Source organism: Aspergillus eucalypticola, assembly GCF_003184535.1.
Source record: "Aspergillus eucalypticola CBS 122712 chromosome Unknown BO83scaffold_55, whole genome shotgun sequence".
Classification (NCBI taxonomy): Eukaryota; Fungi; Ascomycota; class Eurotiomycetes; order Eurotiales; family Aspergillaceae; genus Aspergillus; species Aspergillus eucalypticola.
This window is the reverse complement of record NW_020290329.1, coordinates 1-17,909: the sequence shown is the minus strand read 5'-3', so window position 1 is coordinate 17,909 and position 17,909 is coordinate 1. Positions and strand designations below refer to the sequence as shown.

The 17,909-nt window shown below is 50.7% G+C and overlaps 5 protein-coding genes across 5 annotated transcripts; 3 read left to right on the top strand and 2 right to left on the bottom strand.

The window, feature by feature from the left end:
• Positions 1–2,165: 2,165 nt before the first annotated feature.
• BO83DRAFT_350714 (L-ascorbate oxidase) lies at positions 2,166–4,817 on the top strand. The gene is made up of 3 exons (XM_025528916.1): positions 2,166–2,745; positions 2,827–3,301; positions 3,404–4,817. The coding sequence occupies exons 1-3, from the start codon at positions 2,496–2,498 to the stop codon at positions 4,521–4,523; spliced, it is 1,845 nt and encodes a 614-aa protein (XP_025381800.1). The 5' UTR covers positions 2,166–2,495; the 3' UTR covers positions 4,524–4,817.
• A 1,069-nt stretch (positions 4,818–5,886) lies between these two features.
• On the top strand, positions 5,887–6,557 carry BO83DRAFT_442414 (uncharacterized protein; the record flags this gene model as incomplete). Its single annotated transcript, XM_025536408.1, has 4 exons — positions 5,887–6,040; positions 6,145–6,218; positions 6,341–6,385; positions 6,461–6,557. The coding sequence occupies exons 1-4, from the start codon at positions 5,963–5,965 to the stop codon at positions 6,555–6,557; spliced, it is 294 nt and encodes a 97-aa protein (XP_025381799.1). The 5' UTR covers positions 5,887–5,962.
• A 202-nt stretch (positions 6,558–6,759) lies between these two features.
• Positions 6,760–9,213, bottom strand: BO83DRAFT_412957 (uncharacterized protein). The gene is made up of 2 exons (XM_025534453.1): positions 8,677–9,213; positions 6,760–8,593 (listed from the first exon to the last, which is right to left on the bottom strand). The coding sequence occupies exons 1-2, from the start codon at positions 8,856–8,858 to the stop codon at positions 7,108–7,110; spliced, it is 1,668 nt and encodes a 555-aa protein (XP_025381798.1). The 5' UTR covers positions 8,859–9,213; the 3' UTR covers positions 6,760–7,107.
• A 740-nt stretch (positions 9,214–9,953) lies between these two features.
• Positions 9,954–11,467, top strand: erg1 (squalene monooxygenase erg1; the record flags this gene model as incomplete). Its single annotated transcript, XM_025530048.1, has 2 exons — positions 9,954–11,124; positions 11,199–11,467. 2 exons carry the CDS (start codon positions 9,954–9,956, stop codon positions 11,465–11,467), a joined length of 1,440 nt encoding a protein of 479 aa, XP_025381797.1.
• Positions 11,468–13,327: 1,860 nt separating this feature from the next.
• BO83DRAFT_327382 (PAP/25A associated domain family) lies at positions 13,328–16,743 on the bottom strand (the record flags this gene model as incomplete). The annotated part of the gene is made up of 4 exons (XM_025528081.1): positions 13,328–15,741; positions 15,810–16,028; positions 16,091–16,162; positions 16,218–16,743. 4 exons carry the CDS (start codon positions 16,741–16,743, stop codon positions 13,328–13,330), a joined length of 3,231 nt encoding a protein of 1,076 aa, XP_025381796.1.
• Positions 16,744–17,909: the final 1,166 nt, after the last annotated feature.

The following is a 17,909-nucleotide window of genomic DNA, read 5'->3' as shown; positions in this document are numbered from 1 at the left end:
TCATCCCCTCCTTAAGAACCAGGCGTGGTTGTGCGTTGAATATGGATTTCCGCTAGGGCATGAGAGTCGATTGATGCCTCTGCCAGGTTTCAAGGCGGGACTGGGTGACGTATTACTATTCACCACGGGATTCTGATCCACTCTCATGGCAATAAGAACACTCTGACTCTGGTCCATGGATACCTTTAATGCTCAGCTCAGCTATATTTCATTGGTTTGTATTTATTGTTCTTACTACTTGTTGTTGATGAAACACATTGGTGGCCGAGTAATAGCCGTGGCGATGGACCGCGGAAGCATCTGTTTGCATCCACCACTGCCAAGTCTACTCTGTAGAACTGGACCACCTTCAGCATTCAACACGCGTGTGAGCCGAAGTGCTCGTGAATGGGGAAGAAGGCGGCCGCGGGCTACTTTATGAATCAAATACCAAGCGAGCATGTTTGGCAGGCACGTCAGTTTGAGACAATTCTTGCAATGGAGCACGATTAAATGCGACTCCGAAGGCGCCATCAACAGAGCTGAATAGTGGCAAGCTTGAAGTGAATCGTTGTTTCAAACACACGATTCCGAGTCAGAGCATCACCGGCAGTATCGGACCAAGATGAACGGAGCAGAAAGCTACCGACGGGGTCATGCATGACACTGAGCCGAGGAAGCAAGGGGAGATCTAACAATGCGCTTGCAGAAATTTTCCGAGACCCCCTAGATCGATGGCAGACACTTTAAGAGTGTGGAATCTGTCGTGCTCGATGAATGCCTATTCATAAGTACCTGATGTCATCTGTGTAGGAGCTGAGGCATCTTAGATACAGGCAGCCCGGTCATTCCTCTGGGGATAGACGCGTGCGGGTGAATGTTTTCTTGAAGATACTAGAGCTCCCTGCCACGTACTACTGGGGATTTGTTACTGCTACAGTACTATTCACTCGGCAGATCTTTCGGTGGTAAATTCTAATAGAAAAACAGAAGGCCATTCATAGACGGTCTGATCGGTTAGTTGTAGAGTTCAGCGCAGTCAAGCCTCCATTGCCCTGGTAAGAAGGAAATTACAAGAATCTAATTTTGGCTACACACCATGATAAGGCATCTAAAAAGCGAGCGATCCAGGTGCTACGATATGTTAGATAGCATGAGATAAACCAGTCTGTAAAGCAGACCTTACGCTGCCAGCATACCGTACGAGGAAAAGTGTTATCATGAGTGCTCTTATGAACGGAGACGGACGGCCAATTCCAAGGCAGCGTGATGATGAGTATGATGCTTATCTGTTAACTTCTGAATCCGAAGCATTCCCATTAGTGAGGTGTACAATTCAGTGAGAAGCATCCATCAGGATGGAATGGATTCTGGGGTGGTCCCCCTGCTGTGCCTTGTTTTGCAGGGACAAGGGGATGGCCGAAACCGTCTCCGCCTCATGGTATCTAATGACTCGAGGTCGAGGGTCTGCCATGAAGAAACAGGTTAGGGAATCGGTACGAGCCGTCCGCGGGAGCTCCATACGTACCACGCACTATTTGTTGGGGAATTGTTTTGATATGATAGTGGGCTATGATGTCGAGGATGATCACGGAGTGGCGTCCGATCGGAGCAAAGCTAAGGATGGGAGGGAGGGACGGATGCGGGCAGTTCTCGGCCAGCAAGGGCCTAGGCTAGACTATACCTTACTATGCGGGCCGGTCTCAGCGCACCGGCATGTCTATTGTTGTTATTATTATTTAATTCTCTTCGAAAGACAAAAGGTTATTGCTAATGCTGTCTAGAATGTTAGGCTTGGACGCAAGCACAGCGCTGCAATGATTAACTAACTAGTCAACCAGTTAAGTCTCAACCTGTAGTCAGTCAGTAGCCTGAATCTTTTTAGGGCGCGATCGCATTGGATCCTCCCGAAGATGTGGGGAGTTACGGTGGGGGGAAGTGGATGTATAGTAAGAAGTAGTGGTATACTATCTAATACATACTGGTATAGATAGTAATAACTGGTGTTTACCACTTACTTTGGGTAGATAACCTCAACCAGGCCATAAACAATCCAATTGAGCAGATTGTTTGTTTGCGGTAGGGTGGAACAAATCACGTGCAGCGAGAGCAGCCCCGGAAGCGAAAGCGATCGAAGATCGAGATCGGAGACGCCCAATCCTCGCCTCATTCCACCCTTCCCATCCCTGCTGAGGAAAAGAACTAAAGAGATGGTTCCGAACACCATGAGCACCCTCGAGTCAATATCGCTACCGCATTCCTCTGCATTCCACTCCTTAGGCCGACATTCTGGCCCGAGTTCGGTAAACCATCTTTCTATCCAGCTCGGCCGAAACCTGCCCCAATTCCACCATGATAACAAGCACAAGAACAAGCATGGCTCCCCATACATATAAGTCCCGCCTCGACCGGCATCGAGATCTCACATCATATCCATCGCACATCTCGATCCACTCAGAGCGGGTTAGTCAACTCATTGATCATCCGCCGCTCCCTTTCCTGGCACTTCGCCCAGCATGAAGTGGTCCCAGCTCAACACGCTGGTTCTGCCAGTCCTGTCATGCCTCGTCCAACTCTCCTCTTCCCGCGTCGTGGATTTTAGACTCGACTTGACATGGGAGGATAGCAATGTTGCGGGTATCTCCCGTAAGGCAATTTACACCAATGGCCAAGTCCCAGCACCAAATCTCCGCGTGAATCAAGGCGACCAGGTGAGAGTTCTGGTCAACAACTCTATGCCATTCGGCACCACAGTCCACTGGCACGGTAAGCCCATCGCAGTGCGGCAATCCGCATATCCCAATCCTCGGCCCTGTTCTTTCGGTGAGATACTGACCCACAGACTAGGTATCGCTCAGTATGGCACCCCATGGTCAGACGGGGTCCCGGGCCTTAATCAAGAGATGATCAAGCCTGGTGAGCAATTCTACTATGAATGGACAGCCACAGATTATGGCTCCTATGCCTATCATGCCCACACAAGAGCCCAGATGGACGACGGTCTCTATGGTGCCATCTATGTGGAACCGCGTGCAGACGTGCAGAGACCGTTTAGCAAGATCAGCAGCATCCCGTATGAACTCAAAGCCATGCTGCAAGCTGAAAAGAACACCCAACCAATCATGCTCTCCGATTGGCGATCTTTCACGTCCGAGGAGACTTTGCAGATCGAAGAAGACTCTGGAGTTCAGGCGACCTGTACTAGTGCCATCCTGGTCAATGGTAAAGGGTCGGTTATCTGCCCCCCGCAGGACCACATCAATGACCTCACCCGATCGGGTGAATGGACTGCGCTTGGAAATCAAACCATGTCTGATACGGGGTAAGTCTATTGTCTTCTTCATTCTCAATCTCTTAATTCCTTTCCTTTCTTTCTTGTCAGTATCGCTGCATGTTATCGGCCGATTCACTTACCATGTATCAGCTGTATGCCACCCCTTGCAGCCCGTCTGGGCGGGTTCCCGTTCAATATAACCAAGATTCCGCCGGGGTACTACCAGGGTTGTGTACCGACCGTTGGGGAGCAGGAAGTGCTTTCCGTCGACCCGAGGACCCGATACGTCAGCTACGACCTTATCAGCCTACCTGGCACGTCCAACTTGGTTTTCTCCATCGATGAACATCCTATGTATCTCTATGCGGTCGATGGCCGCTATGTCGATCCCCTAGTGGTCGATGCTATCAACGTCTACGCCGGATCGCGGTACTCGGTCCTTGTGAAGCTAGACCAGCCCATTAGCATATATACCGTCCGCGTTGCTAACAAGTTCGCAAACCAAATCATCAACGGCACCGCCCTGATGTCCTACACTGGCTCCAATCCAAGCCAGTTCAACACCTCCACACGTTACATCAACGAAGTTGGTACCGCGGCTGGTATCAACGGCACTATCATTCTCGACGAGGCCCAAATCGTCCCATTTGAACAGGAGGCGCCTGCTCCCGAGCCAGACCAGACCCAGATCCTTCAAGTCAACCTCTATAACGCCTCCTATCGCTGGACCCTCGGCCAAGCCAGTTATCCCATGGCCAATGAGGATCTCACTCCCCCTGCACTGTTCAACTACTCCTCAATCCCGGCCGAATACACTGTCATGACCAAGAACAACACCTGGGTAGACATTATCTTCAATATGACCTCGATCGGGCAGCCGCAGCACCCGATCCACAAACACTCCAACAAATTCTTTGTCCTTGGGTGGGGCGCCGGGGTATGGAAGTGGTCTACTGTGGCTGAGGCAATGAAAGAAATCCCTGAGAGTCTCAACTTGGTGAATCCTCAACTCCGCGACACCTTCCAGACGCCGGCATCGACACCGAACCATAGCTGGTTAGCGATCCGCTATCATGTGGTCAACCCCGGTCCGTTCTTTATGCACTGTCATCTGTCTATGCACGAGAGCGGTGGGTTAGCTGTGGCCCTGTTAGATGGGGTGGATGCGTGGCCGACGGTACCAGACCGGTACCAGTTGCCAGCGTTGGCGGACCCGGCGGAGAACACCCCGGCAACGCATGGATTGATGGATCATCCTGGCTTTGACTGATTGACCATCCGTCGGGCTGACTGTTTTCTTCACTACCATTCAACATCTTGCATATAGCCGGCGTTCTCGCGATGTGTGAGCGGCTTAGGGCGTTGGGATTTTTTCAGTGGGTTCTATTCTGTTCTTGCTTGGCGGATCTTCATGCATTGTCCTGACATATTTACATGTTGTTCCCTGGCTCTTTTTCGGTGTTCATTTGAGACTATTAATTATCTGGCATATACTTTGAAGATGGACATGGGAATCAGCTGTCGTTAGCATGCATCTCTTCTATATTCTTTCAATACAGCGTACGCAATTCGCTTTGCATGACTCGTCAGAGGAGCACCTTTCAACATGCTCCGCCACCCATAATACTAGTACCTGCTATACTTTTATTTCGCGAGTGCAGCTATGACTTGGTAGTTGAACTCACAGTGAACGTCATATGCAATACTACCCCTCTGCGCGATACACACACTCACCCATACAGATAGTATTTATTTATCAATTCATATACCACCATCACTCCCCTACGATGTTACAATATAGAAAAACATCCAACAGAGACTGCACTGAATTGGTAGACAGTCTAGACTGCGACTAGTAGAGTGAGGCATGGATATCCAGCGACCACGCACTGAGATCAAGAGTTAGATATTACTACTATCTTCTAAGTCCAATATCAGCGCTCCCTGCGTACAAACCGCATGCTACCACATGCCACTACATAATACTCTATCTATGTGTACTTCAATTGAACGAGTTTTTTTCAAGCTGGAAAGTGGAATGTATTGTATTTCTCCTAATTCACCCTTGTGTATGTAATGCACCCGCAACCCCGAACAGAGTTAATGAACATGGACCTTTACCTCCTACAAGGTGAAAAAAAGAGTTTCTCCATACACCAAGAACGTCTGCCCTAAGCCCCTCAGTTACTCCGCTATCCATCATTCGATGGCTACCATAAGCACGTATAGCCGCGAAAGAAAGAAGGTCAACACCACGCAACGCGCAGCCAGTACACCCAACACAAACCTTAATCAATTCTCTGCGTTTTATGCATGCATGCATGCATGTATTGATGTACCCCCTTCCCAGCAATCTAAATAATCGCGTGGCTGGGCAAAAGGAAAGGAACCATTCAATCCCCCTGCATTGGGGATTGAACGCGATTTGCCTCCCCTCTTTTCCCCAAAGCAAGGGATGAATCGCCGTACGCGGAAAAGAAGGCGAGTTATGTAAATAAACCTGGCATTTTGCCCTTGGGGAAGGACAGACACATTCTTAAATATGTGCTACGCTGTTCTCTGCACTATTGCTGCTGCAGCATGCGATTGAGTGTCTCTTTATTTTTTTTTTTTTACCATCAGTTGACTCCTATCAGTGAGTGAGATAGATACGAATATCATCATCATCATCATCATCATCATAATCATCCAGCTTTCGCTATCGCTATCATGTATTCTTTCAAAGCCATCACCCTATTGAGCACGCTGCTTCTGGCTGGGGTTGGGAGTGCGAGGTTGAGTACGACTGTACGTGCCCTTTTTCTTAATTACTTACTTAAAAGCGTGTCTGATTACCCGAGCTATATTGGATGAATTAAAGGATAAGGTCACTAACTGACTACTGTATACAGATCGGTCTAGAGACAGACGAAGGCAGCCACTCGGTTCAGATCCCCTTCGATGACTGTACTCAGGTTGGACAGTTGTAAGTTGAATCTCCAACTAATATCGACTTCATTTGATATAATATTATATATACTTGCAAAGAGAAAAGAAAGAGATAAAAGGCAGATTGAATTAACAAGAGTTTTTTATTACCCGTCACAGTGAAGTTCGAGGCGTGTTCCTCTCCAAGAGGTGTCGTCTTTTCACGTAAGTGTGGTTTCTTTTACTAAGATACTTGACTGTCCATAGTAGTGCATACTGACTTGAACATGTATGCTATAGCGGAGTAGGCTGCACCGGACGAAACACCCTCCTGCAGCCTGGTGAACATACCTCGTCGGAGCCGGTTTATGTCGATAGTGTGCTGTGCTACCCGTGAAGGGACATACTTGGTTGTTCTTGGGGTGGGAAATGGGGGTTTGGGGGTGTATAATAGGAGTTGAGGGATGAGTTGATGAATGGATGGGAATTATGGTGCTATGTGTTATACTAAGTGAATGGTAATTGTTGGAGGTGGAATTCACATCTTGCCATGTTTATTGATTTCGGTAGAAACCTATCGGAGGCTGGGTAGGAGATATAGAGGGCAGTGCACTATTTATGATCCTCAGAGGTAGGAATGGATTGATGGGGGGTACTCAATGTACCATCTCAGCCTTTCATATTGTATGTGTGTGTGTAGGTCGTAGGTCATAGATGATGTGCAGATGAGCTCCTGTGGAAGGCGACCTACTGCACGTAAGTTCGTGATAGCATATCACTTGCTGCTCCTGAAGGAACTGAGTCCCACGGAATTACTTTCTGGTTTCCGGTACGATGCAGCGGTCCATGTGACTACAGGCTATAGCCGTGTTTACCAGGCATCTTGACTGGTTTCCTTTCCGAGACACCACCCCCGATGACTCGTGTATAATCTGCTCATCTCAACATCACTCCTTTTTCCTCCCCTCCAGCACACGCATCACATCCGTCACACTGTCCTTGTCGCCCTTCTTCTTCTTCGGCCCTCGTTTCCTCTTCTTCCCGCCGCGTCCCTCGGTCTCCAGTACCACTTCCTCGTCCTCCTCGTCGTCGTCATTGCGGCTTCCTCCAAAGCCCATGTCCATATCCATGGCATCCAGGGCTTCCCGCCGACGCGCCTCCTCCAGGAACCTCTTTCGTCGAAGCGCCGTCTCGTCGTCGACATCTCCGGCGTCACCATCAGCAGCACCAGCCTCCTCAGATTGTCGTAACGCAGCAGCCCGTTTCAGAGCCGCCAGTAGAGTAGGATCTTTAGCCAACGGGTTCGACCGGTCCACTTCAGGAACTTCATCCGTCGTAGACGTAGAAAAGTAATTTCGCGGCCGGCTTGTTGTCACCTCCGGTTTCTTCGTATCACCGGCAGCAGGGGATGCTTCCGTGGCCTTCGGTGGCTTCTCACCATCCTCACTCTCATCTGACGAGTCATCGTCATCTGATAAATCACCAAGCGGATTATAGTCATTTCCAACGCCAGCAAAAATATCATCGTCATCATCCTCCGCCAGCGCGGGAGCCTTGGATGCAACCTCTGCTGGAACCTCCATGCCCAGCGGCTTCGCATCCTTGTCCGGCATCAATAACCCAGCAGGCCCATCACCAGAACCAACCTCACCAGGCTTGTCTAGCCATCTCACCTTCCTCTTCGTCTTGCCCTCCGCGTCCGTGATCTGTAGAATCTCCTTCCTTCGCCCATTCTCATCCTGCTCCACCCAACGCTTCTTCTCCGCCTTAGACTCTCCCCCGATCCTTTTAAACTTAGTCCCCAACGCAGGCTCAGCCGGCTTCGCCGCTTCAGCCGCAGCAGCAGCCCGACTGGCCTTCAACTCCCTGAGAATCTCGTCTCTTGATTTTCTCTGAGCCATGACGCCCTTCTTCTTCTCCTTAGTCTCCTTCGGGGCAGCAGACAATGCATCCACCCCCTCGCCCTTTTCTCCCAACACCCGATCCAGCTCCTCATCCACATCTGCCACATCTTCTTTTTCCTTCCCCTCACCCTTCTCCCCTTCCTTCTCCAAGACATCAACATCCTCGCCCCCCTTAACCCTCCTCAGCAACTCCCAATCCAACCCCTTGACCATATGCGTACTCTTCAAATCCCCACCCACCCCCATTTCGGCACGCAGATTCTCAAACGTGGCCTGGTCAATCTGTCCTAGCTTGACCATCTCCTCCAACGCCTTGACACGCTTCTCCAGATCCGACACATCGCCACCGCCATCTCCCCCTTCTTCCGCTTCTTCCTTCTGGCGCAACAATGCAGCCCGATCCTGATATCCCGACGGTAGTTTCGTTCCCTTGGGGGCGGCGGAGGATTTGAACTTCTTGGAAGCGGGTTGGGCTTCGCGGCGGTATTCGGCTAGTTGGCGCGCAAAGTCGACGTTTGTTAAGGCACGGCTGCGACGAAAAGGTGGTTAGTAATGTCAACCTTTTAGAATGAAGGTTACAAACGCAGGTGGTGTTTGAGGGGATCAGCTCACGGAGTCATGGGGATGCTGGAGCGGAGGCGCGAGCCCAGAGCGCCGGCTGCGGGGGTCGCATTGCCGATGCTTTTGCGTGGTTGTGGTTGGGATGAAGAGGATGCATCTGGACTGGTGGATTGGGCGGCGGGTTTGGAGGAAGGATTGTCGAGGACAAGGCGACGGAATTGGTCGTTGTTCATGGCTGGATGAAAATGAGATGCGATGGATGCGATGGATGCGATGGACGCGATGCGATGCGGAGGGCGGAGGTTGTCCAACAGTGATGTGGTTTTGGGAAGGAGTATCCTTTCCGGGGAGGTTTGAAGAAGTGGACGCTATTGACACATGTCTCACAGTAAGATGCGCGTTGTAGGAGAGACTTGGTTTGTAGCGGGTTCAATGAAGATGGGGAAATGTCGCGGCTTCATTCGAAAGATGTTCAGACGTCAGGTGCTTGGCATCGGCGTCCGCTGGGACTGAAATGCCTGAGGCTGACTACCTAAACTAGATACAAAATTACCACACTTTTGTGAAGGATCATGTGATTGACTATTTTTCGAAATATAACGGTATGCAAAATGGGGGAGAAAAGCAGCGGGAGATTGATACGACTAATAAGCCCTCCAACGGCCTCAAGGGAGGCTCCCAATTTAGGCAAAAACTACTAATTACTTTGTCCTACAGATGGCACCCAAGCTAAATAGTTAGCATTTTAGTTAAAATACTTTATTTCTTCTATTTTAATGTTAAAATTAATTCATTATTTTTTTCTGACCTAAGAACCTACTGACTATTAATATTAAAAGTCCTAAATGATCATTGACTATTAAAATGGTATAATATGCGATATCCAACTTTAAACACAAATTACCCTAAAAGAAAAAGAACGAGAATCCTTTCGATGATCTAGATTGATTACTATCAGAAACTAGTCTAGTTGCGGAGGATTGAACAGGAAGAGAGAATCATATCAGGCCATAAGCTCCTCTCTTTCCTCTTTCTCCCGCGCGCGCCCTTTTTGTCCCTTTTTCACATGTCACGCCACTCCCTCCAACTTCCCTGCTGTCAATCCAAACTCTCCAACTTTCCTTCCAGCACTTTTTCTCCCTCATCCCTGCCTCATTGCTGCCTGCTTGTTTTCGCAGCATTATTTACCCTCCATCTCTCTCCTCCGATTCACGGCCATCGAAATATGCCCTTTGCATCCCGCCATTCTTCCTTGTCCTCTCGATCCTGACCTCCCTTGACTTTCCACCTCCGCGATCCCCCCCCCCCCCCCCCCGTCTCCCGCAAAAATGGCCGCCGCTGTTGTCGCCAATGGCCATACCACCCCCTCTGCCGATGTCGCCAAACAGCGCAGGCTAATTCACCACCATGCTGATGTCGTGATTGTGGGCGCCGGAATACTGGGATGTGCATTGGCTGTGGCACTTGGAAGACAAGGGCGTAGCGTCCTGCTGCTGGAGGCGTCCATGAAGGAGCCTGACCGGATCGTCGGAGAATTGCTACAGCCTGGCGGTGTTGAGGCGCTTGAGAAATTGGGTCTTGCCGATTGTCTGGAAGACATTGACGCCATCCCAGCCGAGGGCTACTATGTGTCGTACTTTGGGAAACCCGTCTCGTTCACCTACCCCAAGCCCTCCCCGTCGTCGCCCGCCCCGCAAGGGCGTTCTTTCCACCATGGCCGCTTCGTCATGAAGCTGCGAGCTGCCGCGCTGGCCTGTCCCAATGTCACGGTCGTAGAGACCAAGGCCACCGACTTGGTCACTTGCTCCCACACCAAGCAGGTTCTTGGTGTCGAGTGTGTGACCGGCGACACGAAGGATTGCTACTTCGGCCATCTTACGGTGGTGGCCGATGGCTACGCCTCTAAATTCCGCAAACAATACCACTCCAACACCCCTAAGGTCCGGTCCAGGTTCTGGGGCTTGGAGTTGATCGATGCAGACCTTCCCAAGCCTTACCATGGCCACGTCCTCCTCAGCGATAATGCCCCTATCCTCGTCTATCAGATTGGCACCCACGAAACCCGCATCCTCGTCGACATCCCAGAAAACCTCCCATCGGCCTCCGTCAAGAACGGCGGTGTCAAGAACCACCTTCGCAGCGTCGTTCTCCCGTCCCTTCCTAAATCTATTCAGCCTTCATTCATTGCTGCGTTAGACAAGGGTCAGCTGCGCTCTATGCCGAACTCGTATCTCCCTAGTGCGCCGAACAAGACTCCTGGTCTGGTCATTCTAGGAGACGCGCTCAACATGCGGCATCCACTGACCGGTGGAGGAATGACCGTCGCATTCAACGACGTTGTGGTCCTACGTGACCTGCTCAGCCCGGAGAAAGTCCCCACCCTCGCTAATCATGAACAAGTCCTGCGACAGCTGTCCTCCTTCCACTGGCAACGGAAGAAAGCATCCTCAGTCATCAACATCTTAGCGCAGGCTCTCTATGCCCTGTTTGCTGCCAACGGTTCGTTTATCCTCTTCCCCATGGCACCCAGAGTCCCAGCAGCTAACGCCAGACCCCCTCCGGGGCACATCTAGACGAGAATCTGCGTGCTCTTCAACGAGGCTGCTTCCATTACTTCGAGCTAGGAATGACCAGCGGCCCAATTGGTCTTTTAGGTGGGCTGATCAAAAAGCCAGATGTTCTGTTCTGGCATTTCTTCAGTGTCGCCTTTCTCTCTCTCTGGCTCGTCATCACCGAGCATCCCTTTTACATGCTGCCTCTAGCCTTCCTGAGATGCATTATGGTTTTCTGGACCGCATGCGTTGTGATTTTCCCCTACATGCTGATAGAGGCATTCTGCTAAAGGGGAAATCGCCGCTGCCGTCACCATCATCAGCAGCATCATCCTCCTCATTTACCCTACATGTCTTCCCCTAACTTCATCCTACCTTTTTATTTATACCTAATGAACCCGCACCGGGTTAATTCATTTCAATGAGTTGCAAGTGCCGAAGAAGCCATGACCCCTTATCCCGTACATATGTATTTATCACACCAGATCTGATCACTTTTTTCTTTGTCATATATATTCATTTCTTGTGTCACCTTTTAATATCTCCGGTCTCTTGCTGCTGATTCTACGTGTATTATTAGAGACTTATTTCTTATCTTGTTGCTCCAATACTACTACTACCTGTATCTTCTAGATTCTGTACATACGATAGAATTGATCGATCGTCTCTCCGAAAAATGGCAAAGCCCGGACGCATAATCTGCAGGATGTTTACACCGGAGGTGATTCAGGATGAAATCTTCTTCTGGGTGATGGGATGGAAGGAATAATGTCAAGTTAGTTCAATTATTATTCAATGTTCAGTGGTAACCACAGCATTTTTTCTACAGGGAAAGAAGACCTGATGGTAGAAATCACATGTATAGTATGTAAATTTTCAACGTCTACATTTGCACCTCTTTCCCCCCAACCCAACTGCCCAAACCCATGACCGATGTGGATGAATATGTAACATAGGCAATGAAAGAACAAGAAGAAAAAAAAAAAAAAAGGAAACAGCATCTCTTGTCAACTAATCGACACACGCACGCAAAAACAAGAAACTGTGAAAGTCAAACCATATGAACCCGCTCGCCCGGCTCCCTGCTATGATGGTATATTGACAATGACAATGACAATGACAATGATAAGAATGATGATGTTGGTGATGATGATGACGGTCATGCCGATGGACTATAATCTTCAAAAGCGGACGAAAAGAAAACTAAAACAATATGATGAAGAAACAAAAACGGCGAGGAGACCAATTCGGCCAGACGAAGGAAGAAGAACGGGCCATCTAGGCCATATGCCATTCCGCTTCAATTTTGGTGTCTTTCAAATCAGCTGACACTTCTTTTTTATCTTCCCCCTTGGAGCTCAATGGCTTCCGCGGGGATATTTCATTTGGTCTGCGTATGTGTTTTTTTTTTTGCGTTTCGCTGCCCTCTATGCAGCACCATTGCAGGGAGCAAGGGGGAAAGATGATACAGCCGGTATGCAAAGTCGTATGGACCCAACAGCCTGGGGGAAGCCCTCAATCACAACCCAAAGGAGTCAAATGTAAACTCCAAACCACATCAAAACAAAACCACAACGTATAAAATGACATAGAGGACGGGGCAACATATATCATATGCAATTCTCACAAGTAACCCATGGTAACCAGCCAAACCCCCCTGACTTGCCAATTTTCCGTTATTTAACCGTGCAAAACGCCAATATTGAACATGAAAAGAGAAAAAAAGGACGGATGAAAAGTGTCATGTACTTCCATAACATGTAGCAAGAAAACAAGTGCAACCGAAATCATGTCATTTGCAAGAAGAGGACGCCGCCTCATTTATACAGTACCATGGAACATCCCTTCAGTTGAACGAAGGGTTCGATAGTATACTCAAGCACTCCCCCCAAAAATAAACGCACTTGTAAAACCGTAGCACAGGCTGTACAATAGGCATGAATGTAACAGGCTATATGGCCGCCAGGAAGCTCTCTACCCGATGCTGGTTCAGTAAACAGACCAACCCGGTATGTGTTCCCCAACCAAGCACAACAATGGCTCAGCTTGGCCGAAGGTATCGCGCGTGCGGCCTGTGCTAGATAAGGCTGCTGGAGGCAACGCAACACGGACAACAGATAATGCTCACGATGACACATTATCTGATGTTTTCAACCCCCCTTTCTCAATGACTCATCTGCTGGGAGGGGCTCCGCACCACTATGCAAGCCATGCCTGTGTTCTGTTGAATGTCTGGCATTCTTCTTCGGCTTCCTTTTGGTCGTCTGCCAACCACCACCGGCATGAGCAACCGCGGAGTCTGGTGTCGAACTGACCCCGTTAGACTTTCGCGATTGAGTCATGGGATGCCGTTTCTCGTTATCGGTTGGTCCGGAAGGCGGATTGTGATTCTTCGATTTCGTTTTGTGTGAAACCCCGTTGGCCCGTTCAGAAGCATCCACGCCATTAGGCCGCCGTTTCCCACTGGAAGAAAAGTGCGAGTCCGCCGCTGGCGATGGCCCCGTGGTCAGTGGCTTTTCCCCTGAATTTACCTGTTTCGAGCGATGATTGTCTCTATCCGCCGCTTCGTAATTTGATTGCGGCACTTTCATCTTCTCGGTACTATTCTTCAGCTGAGGTTCGGACGTCTTTTCGGAGTTTGCGAGATGAAGGCTTTGCAATCGGCTCGAGAGCAGACTCTGCTTTGCACCGAGTCCATTAACAAAGGAATCAGCTGCTTTCCCTGTTTGGTGAATGTCAACCCCCTGACGACCAAAGTAGGGCGGCTGATCAATATCGACCGAGCTATTGTCCTGGTATTCATGAGACACAGAGTCTGAGACGCTCGCTGGTGTATCCATATTCAGGTCATCTGAATTCGACGTACAGTGGCTCATAGCCGTGTACGGATCATAGCTTTCCGCCGATACTGAGAGACGCTGTTCACTAGGGGGTACCGAGCCGTCCACGATCAAAGGTCCGCTCCGATCGCCCGATGCAGCTGGTCGCGATGTTGCACGCTGCGACGTCGACCCTGGTTTCGTTGGCAATGCAGAGCTGTTAACTGAAGCTTGACCGGTCGCTTCACTTGCCGGAATTGACGTCATATAATCCTGAGGGTTTGCAACAAATGGCACGACGCCGCCATTCTGCAATGCCAGTCCGACAGGAGACAGCGGCGATAGTAGAGCGTTTTGATGATACGTCTGTAGCTGCGGGGAAGTTGCAAGGTAATATCCCATATATTCATTCGGTCGGCATTCATCAAAATAGGTGGAACGAGACACGTTGGGAAGGCTGCTAGGCATAAAGGTGTTGTTCTCATCGCCCTGTGTACCGTCGGGGGAGCCTGGAGCATTGCGCGCCTTCGACCCCGGCGAGCTGTCCGCCATTTGAGAGATCGAATACAGTGGCGCAAAGCTCGGAAGGGAATTGACTGTCCGAGCCGGCTGTGAGTGTGCTCGGAGTGACCCACCCGGAGATCCGTTGGCAACAGATGATCGACGCGGGCTACGCCGAAGGTCCGGCATGGCAGCAGTAGCTGAAGGCGACGGCGGATTTGTGTTGCTCCCCTGCACGCCAGGAACTCCCACAGGGAGGTAGTGACTGTTGTAATACACGTTCTGGCGGTGCGGTGTGCTGAGAGGCGGATGGTTCACGGTGCCCGACCTTGATCGAGAGTTGTCGTCGCCAGAGGATTCTTGTTGCTGAGGCATTGGGAACTGAATAAACGGCTGGCGGATGAGAACCGGCGGCGGCCTCCCAGTGAGGAGCGCCTGGTTCTGCAGCTGCAGCCGCAATTCTTGTTCTTGGGCCTGCAGGATCTGTATTTGCTGATAGAGATGGTCATGCAAGAGATACTGTGCGTGCTGCGCTTGCAAGGAAAGCTCAGAGGCGGTCATACCGTTGGGTTGACGAAAGTTACCGGACTTATTTGGCGTGTTGGAAGCCCTACGACCACCGGAGTGCCCTCCTCGGGAGAACTGATTCGAATGTCGTCCGCCACGACCTCCGCCGCGACCTCCGCGGGACGGTGGCGGTGCTGCAGTGAGCACAGGACGCGGTTGGGGCGGCGGTCTCTCCCATGAGCGTTCTTCCTCCGGTGGATATTCGTATTGTTCGCAGCAGTGCTCCAGGTTCCCTTCGGAAACGGCTTGGAATGCCCGGCGCAGCTCCATATGGACTCCTCGAAACGATGTGTCGTCCGCTGTATTTCCCAAATTCCGTGAAGTATTGAAAGGCTCTTCCACACATAAACGGTTGTTTTGTAGCAGGTGCCAGCCTTTCGCCTCCTTCGACAAGAGCTTTCCCTCGCGGACAGATATCACATGCCGTTCGTAATCGAGTTCATGACCATAGTATTTGAAAAACTGAAAGAGAAGCTCTCCGAGGCTCTGCTTGTTTTTTCGCCCATAGCCGACTAGGGAATCGAGGTCATCATCAAAAGAACAAACTATCCCGTCCGCGGTCAATTTCTTCTTATGCGGCCGAGCTTGAAGGCTGGGCAAAACAGGCGGGTCTCGCGTTTGTAAGAAATTGATTATCAGGCAAATCCACGTGTAGGAGCTTAGTGTGCCTCCAAGGCCTGTGTGCGGACAGTCAGTCGAAAACTCGCTACAGTTGTCTGTCCAGAATCGACGACTCGACACATACCGGCATCGTTGAGGATCCTCCGTTTCGTCCAATGCTTGATTATCATAGCCAAGGGTCGCACGCGTTCGTCAAGTTCCACGTACGTCCGAACCATCCGCGTATTCTCCAGTGCCATAGTATTATTAACGTTCATGTCGCATGCTAATCGCAGCTCCGGATCCCAGATCTTCACGATAGGTACTTTGGCGTGCGATACGCAAACGACTCGTTCCATACCATCTGTACCCCAAATGATTGTCAGCGACTGCTTACACAAGGAAGGCAAATGGTGGTTCGCTTACGCCTGGCTAGTACCTCTGCCAAGAGGCATACGTGCTCAAGCTCCTTATAAGTGGTAGTTATACAGATGTCCACTTAATCATCGTTAGAACACACACACATAAAGTAAGCCGCGTTACCGAAACATACCGTCCGAGTCACTTGAACACAGCTTATTCCCAGACGAGCCAAAAACGTGAACCTTAATATTGCAGCCTGGCCACTGATCATTGAAGAGCTTCTCCAACTTGCGGACTAATTGACGTCGCCGGTCGTCGCTTTCTGCTGACGGCAGGAGCTGATCATATACCTCCAGCATGTCGGCGCTGAGTCTCTTCTCCTCCTCCGGCTCCAACCGCTCCTTGAGACCATCCTTTTCCTCCGGCAGCAGGTCGGCCCCTAATGAATACGGCATTCTTCGACGGAAGAAAGCCATGGCGGTTTCATATTTGCAGCCTGAGAACTGTTTTCGCAGCGAGGGGGGAAGATGGGTAGACTCGGAGTGGGTGGAGCGGGGGGAGGTGTTTCCTTGCGGGGGCGAAGGTGACCTGGAGTGGAAAGAGATCTTTCGCGCATGTTGGTATGGGGTGGAGGGTAGGGAATTGGATTGCTGCGAAGTCAATGGCGGCCGATTCTTTGCCTCCGGAGACGTTTCTGTGGATAATTTCCACGGCATGTTCGAGGCCTTCCGTGCTGCTACCGGCGACCTTCCACCTGGGATGGAAGATAGTTTAGCATTCCCATGGGTGTCTGGGATCATATAGCGACTCCAACGTTGATCGAACAACGTTGGCCTCTGGGGAAGAGTGGGACGAGGAAGGTCCGACGGTATTCGGACGCTGATGTCGAGGTCCACCTAAAATCCAACCTTGCGGGCGGAAAACAGTCCGCCACCAGCGAGTGCAGTGTAATCCGTCAACGAGGGGAGGCACGGCGAGTGTCTTCGGACGGGGACAAAGGGTAACCGTAGGGAAAGCGAAAGCCGGAGACGAAGAAAGCAGTGGATTCTGTGCAGAACTCGGCCAGCGATAAGTCAGCAAAATCGTCTTTTGGTGCTGCTGTGCTGTGCTGTGCTATGCGCGGGCAAAAGGTGTCGCAGTCCTCGATTTGAGAGGGGGGGTGTGGGAGGGGAGGCAAAAGACAACTCTCGCAATAGTGGACCCGCCAGAAAATGGATTGAATGGGAATCTGAAGCAGACCGGAGACAGGAGTGAATGAGGTATGGGGATTTCCAGCGCGAGGTAAATCGGGGTAGTGGGCAGAAGGTTCACTGAGTGGACGGACCGGGCGATCGTCAAACAGATAGACGGTGTTTTAAGGGGAGGGAGCGATGGCCTCTAGCCGGGAAGAAGGGCACACTGGAAAAAACCACACAAGGTGAGCGGAAGAGTCGTATCGCGGAAGAGCAACACCGAATTTGCTCCATGTAAGGACCAGCCAGGTGATTTGAGCGAACGAATATACAAAGAATTCCAACAGGTTGCTAGGCAGGTCAATCGACGAAGCAAGCACCAGGGGAGGGGAGGGGGGTGATCTGCTGGTGGTGGTGGTGGTAGTGGTGGTAATAGTAGTTGGTTGGTGTGGTTGCTTGGTGGTTTGCAGCAGAGGTAAGCCAAAAGCCAAAAGCCGGAGCCAGAGCCAGAGCCAGGGGGGGGAACAACTGCAATTGCGTTCCAACGGCGGAAACTCTGCCAGGCGTTCCGACAAGTGGGCACGGCTGGGTAACCGCCGTTTATGCTTCCAGCCCAGAGGGAACTATTATCGCTCTATGAGAGATAGACCCCTCCCACACAGAAAGCCTGCGAACAACACTAGACAGGGGGCGAAAAAAAAAGAAGAAAA

Bases quoted from the DNA above. Each gene is read 5' to 3' on its own strand.
- BO83DRAFT_412957 (XM_025534453.1), bottom strand. From the start codon at position 8,858: ATGAACAACGACCAATTCCGTCGCCTTGTCCTCGACAATCCTTCCTCC. The intron at 8,594-8,676 runs GTGAGCTGATCC...TTTTCGTCGCAG, and splicing joins TCCAGCATCCCCATGACTCC to CCGTGCCTTAACAAACGTCG.
- BO83DRAFT_350714 (XM_025528916.1), top strand. From the start codon at position 2,496: ATGAAGTGGTCCCAGCTCAACACGCTGGTTCTGCCAGTCCTGTCATGC. The intron at 2,746-2,826 runs GTAAGCCCATCG...CCCACAGACTAG, and splicing joins CACCACAGTCCACTGGCACG to GTATCGCTCAGTATGGCACC. The intron at 3,302-3,403 runs GTAAGTCTATTG...ACCATGTATCAG, and splicing joins CAAACCATGTCTGATACGGG to CTGTATGCCACCCCTTGCAG.